This window comes from Hipposideros armiger, unplaced genomic scaffold (genome assembly GCF_001890085.2).
Source record: "Hipposideros armiger isolate ML-2016 unplaced genomic scaffold, ASM189008v1 scaffold_15, whole genome shotgun sequence".
Taxonomy (NCBI): Eukaryota; Metazoa; Chordata; class Mammalia; order Chiroptera; family Hipposideridae; genus Hipposideros; species Hipposideros armiger.
In genome coordinates this window covers 6,487,738-6,491,463 of record NW_017731365.1, presented here as the reverse complement: position 1 = coordinate 6,491,463, position 3,726 = coordinate 6,487,738, and the positions used below count along the sequence as shown (strand labels likewise).

Below are 3,726 nucleotides of genomic sequence, written 5' to 3'. Positions count from 1 at the left end.
CTGTCTTTGAACCTTTGTCTTTATTAAATGGTTCAGGTTGTTTTTCATGTCTTTTTAAGGTACTAACATGGGATGTGGGGAAAATTACTCCACAAAAGCTCCCAAGTCTTAAAGGACTGGTAAATTTACAGTCTGGAGCACCCAAGCCAGAAGAGAATCCAAGCCTCAACATACAGTTCAAGATCCAGCAGCTTGCGATTTCGGGTAAGGGTAAATTTGACTTGTGTTTCAGAGTAACTGAATTTTGCTCAGGTTGACCACTGGTTGCTTAGGAGAGGAGTTATATTCCCTCTCCAGAAAGAACAGCTCCATTTGCCTTTCATGCTGTGTATGGGGCCAGCCTCTCAGTTGCATTGATTTTGGAGGGCACCGTTTCACAGAGCTTCTCTTCACCCCCACCCTCATTCAAAGAAAGCCTCATTCATACTCACAGAAAGTAGAATCATCCTTAAAAGACATTCCTTGCCCACGTGGGAATCTGAACTAAAATCATACCCCCAGTGTTATAATTTGTGAACGGTAGAAGGGACATTGCTTCCAAATGGTGGAAGGGACACTGGTTAATGTCAGACTTAACTGTGTCATGCTCATTGCTAAACAAATACTATATTGGTTGGTGTGACCAGGATAATAATTTATTCCTTTCCTCACCCATTCTTTTTGACACAGGCTTAAAAGTAAACCGCTTGGACATGTATGGGGAGAAATATAAGCCATTTAAAGGAGTGAAATATGTCACGAAAGCTGGAAAGTTCCAAGTGAGGACATGAGAAGAGGCCAAAATTCCTCAAGACCTGTTTGTTTTCCAAGTGTCATTACAGTTTATTACTATTAGGTACCAAGTGGGTGGGAATACGTATTCTAGTTAAAGCATTTGTGTCGAGCTACACACCGCTAATGAAGTTGCTTAGTAATCAGTGTAGGGTTCTTAAGGAGCTTTAAGCTCAGGTAACTTTTGAACGACTTAGCTTATTTTGTATCTTTTCACGTAGGAAGATTTGGGAGGTGATTTAGGGCACCAGCTGGAGCTGCACATGTTAACAGTGAAGGCAGAAGGCCACAGTGATACCCTCTCTCCTGAAACAAGTGAACTGGTCTCAGCCAGCAAGAGCTGTCTTAATCTGGAGTGTGTCAGGTGCAGCCAAATGTCCACCTGATCTTAGCCATCCCAAATCCGCGTCTGTCCCAGCAGAGGAAATTTCCCCCACCCCAAGAAGTTTACAAAAAACTGCCTCTTCAAGTGTTTGCCTTACTCAGCTTTTCACTTGTGCCATTAAGCAAGCACTGTAGCAAAAGCCACTTCCACATGGCCCTGGCCGGGAGCACTGCTGCTCCATGCCCCATTCTCACTGTACTTGGTATTGTATTTTTTATAAATAAGATTTTTATGTAAAGCTCCGATTTTGATTTACAGGGACCTTGCTGCAGTTAAGTACCATCTCAGTTTTGTGCCATTGGTTCAGCTGTTAGCACAGTAAAAATCATTTGTATCAAAAGGGCAAATGCTTTAAGGTAATAAAAGGGAACACTACTGCTTTTAGGAAGTTACAGCAAGCACAAGCATTTGAGATTTTAAGTAAATTAAAGTACTGAAAGAGAAACTTAAGTGAACCTTTGCCACTTCATGTTTTATAAAGCCTATCAAACACCAATTAAACCGTGGTCAGCCTGAAGGCCTCATGCCCTAGTTCATTCAGCCACAGGAGGAAAACGCCTGCCTGTCCTTATCTTTGTTCCTGTTCTTCAGGGCTTGAGTTCGCCTGTCCTTTGTCCTTGGGGGAAACTCTTTCCACGTTGTGTGTTTCCCAAGGCTATACTCAGTAGAGTCCTCCTTGAAGCCATTGTGGTAATTGTCACTGGAGTACTTAAAGTCTACTGTGCTGACAGTATGGGGAGGTACATTATATTGAGGCAGAAACAATCCTCAGTAACATGGAGAAACTACTGCTTATCGTGGTCGGCAAGTCAGTTTACAGTTGTATCATTTCAGTCAACTTTGTTGGCATACAAGTCCCATTATTTTGCCTTGTTTGACATNCTCATTTTATAGAAAAATAAACTGAGCCCAGACAGAAACAATAAAGTTGGTATAGTAGAAAGAACATTTGAAATCAGATACCCTTAGGTTCAAATCCCAACCTTCTCACTAACTGCCTGACCTTAAGCAAATCAGTTGACCTCAACCTTAATTTCCTCATTTGTATAAAGAAGACAAAATCTAAATCATAGGCTGTTATGAGATAATGTATAAATAGTGTTATACCCAAAACTAGATGTTCAACAAATTTTGGTTCTCTACTCTCCATTCAGTCACAGAACTAATTAGTGGGAAACTCAGTGAAGATTCCAGGCCTTAATGACCAGTCAGGATGGCAAAGTAGGTAAATCCTGTGCTTACCTTCTCTCACGACCACATCAAAATTACAACTAAACTACAGAACAACCATCATTGAGAATTGCCTGAAGTCTAGCTGAACCAAAGCCCTACAACTACAGATGTACGAAAGAAACCACCTCAGGATTGATAGGAGGGGCAGAGACGTGGAACGGACTGGTCCCACACCTGTGTGTGACCATTAAAAATCTGGAGGGATATCTTGGCTGCAGAGTTTTCCCCCCTTCCCACTCCCACTCCCCACCCCCGGAGTAGCAAGAGATTCCAGCTGCTTACACGCCCAGGGTTCCAGTGCCAGGGAGAGAAGTCCCCATAATTTCTGGCTGTGAAAACCAGAGGAGATTGTGGCTGAGTGAACTCCAGCTGACCCTCTAAAAGAGACCCTGCACGGACTTACCATTGGAATCACTGCTTCTGAGCTCCAGTGCTGGGGCAGCAGGTGAAGAGGCGACAGGGACATATGTGGGGAACTGAGTTGTCTGGCTTCAGGACAAGGGCTGGAGGGGCACCTTTCCTTCAGACGGAGGAGCTGGTGGAAGCTATTGTTTCTTTGTTGAGCCCTCCCCCTTCCCATTGTGCAGATGCAGGTGGCTGCCATATCTGAGTCTCCATCAAGCTGGCTAACTCTGTTCTTTCACCATGCCCTGGTGATTAGAGACCCCGCCCCATCCAACTTTTGGGCACACTCAAGCTGCTTCCAGTAGCTTTTTCATACAAGCTGCCTGCCATAGCTCATACCACAGACTTTCGTAGGGTCACTCAAAGGTTTGCAGAACCCAGACAAGCAGCATCTGGGTTGAGTGTGTCCTGTACCTCTGGCTGTACAGCCCTAAGTCCAGCACTAGCAGCAGCCGGCCTTGGTTTGTGGCTTGGCCTCTCCAGGCACTTTCAATCAAGGCACAGGTGGCAGCCATCTGCCAATTGCTTTGTGGTTCCTGCCCTGTGGCCCCAGGTGGGGCACGGGCTGCAGCTGAACTTAACCTGTAGCAGATCCCCTCCCTGGTGGCCCTAGGGCTGGTATGCCCAGTAGCCAGCTTCAAAACCAGCAGGAGCATCACCCAGCTGCTTCCAAGGACGATACGCCCAGGGGATGGATTGGGCAGGCACCAGAGCCCTGCTGACACAGATCCTGCTCTGTAGGGTCAGCCCCTGCATCACAACTCCTCCACTGTAGTCACAGCAAGTCCTCACAACCAGTGAGACCGAGGGTCAATCCCTCCTACTGACATTCAAACAGCAACCAAGGCTCAGCTACAAGAGGGCGCACAACCCACACAAGGGACACACCTGGAGCGTGTGGCTTGGGTGACCAGGAAGACTGCACCACTGAA

At 46.0% G+C, this 3,726-nt stretch overlaps 1 protein-coding gene across 1 annotated transcript in view; it reads left to right on the top strand.

Moving 5' to 3' along the window:
- Positions 1–1,606, top strand: part of AP3M1 (adaptor related protein complex 3 subunit mu 1) — a 20,741-nt gene extending 19,135 nt beyond the window's left edge. Inside the window, 2 exon segments of the mRNA XM_019626349.1 lie at positions 13–204; positions 670–1,606. Of these exon segments, the coding sequence (XP_019481894.1) occupies positions 13–204; positions 670–770 (293 nt within the window). The 3' untranslated portion in view covers positions 771–1,606.
- Positions 1,607–3,726: the final 2,120 nt, after the last annotated feature.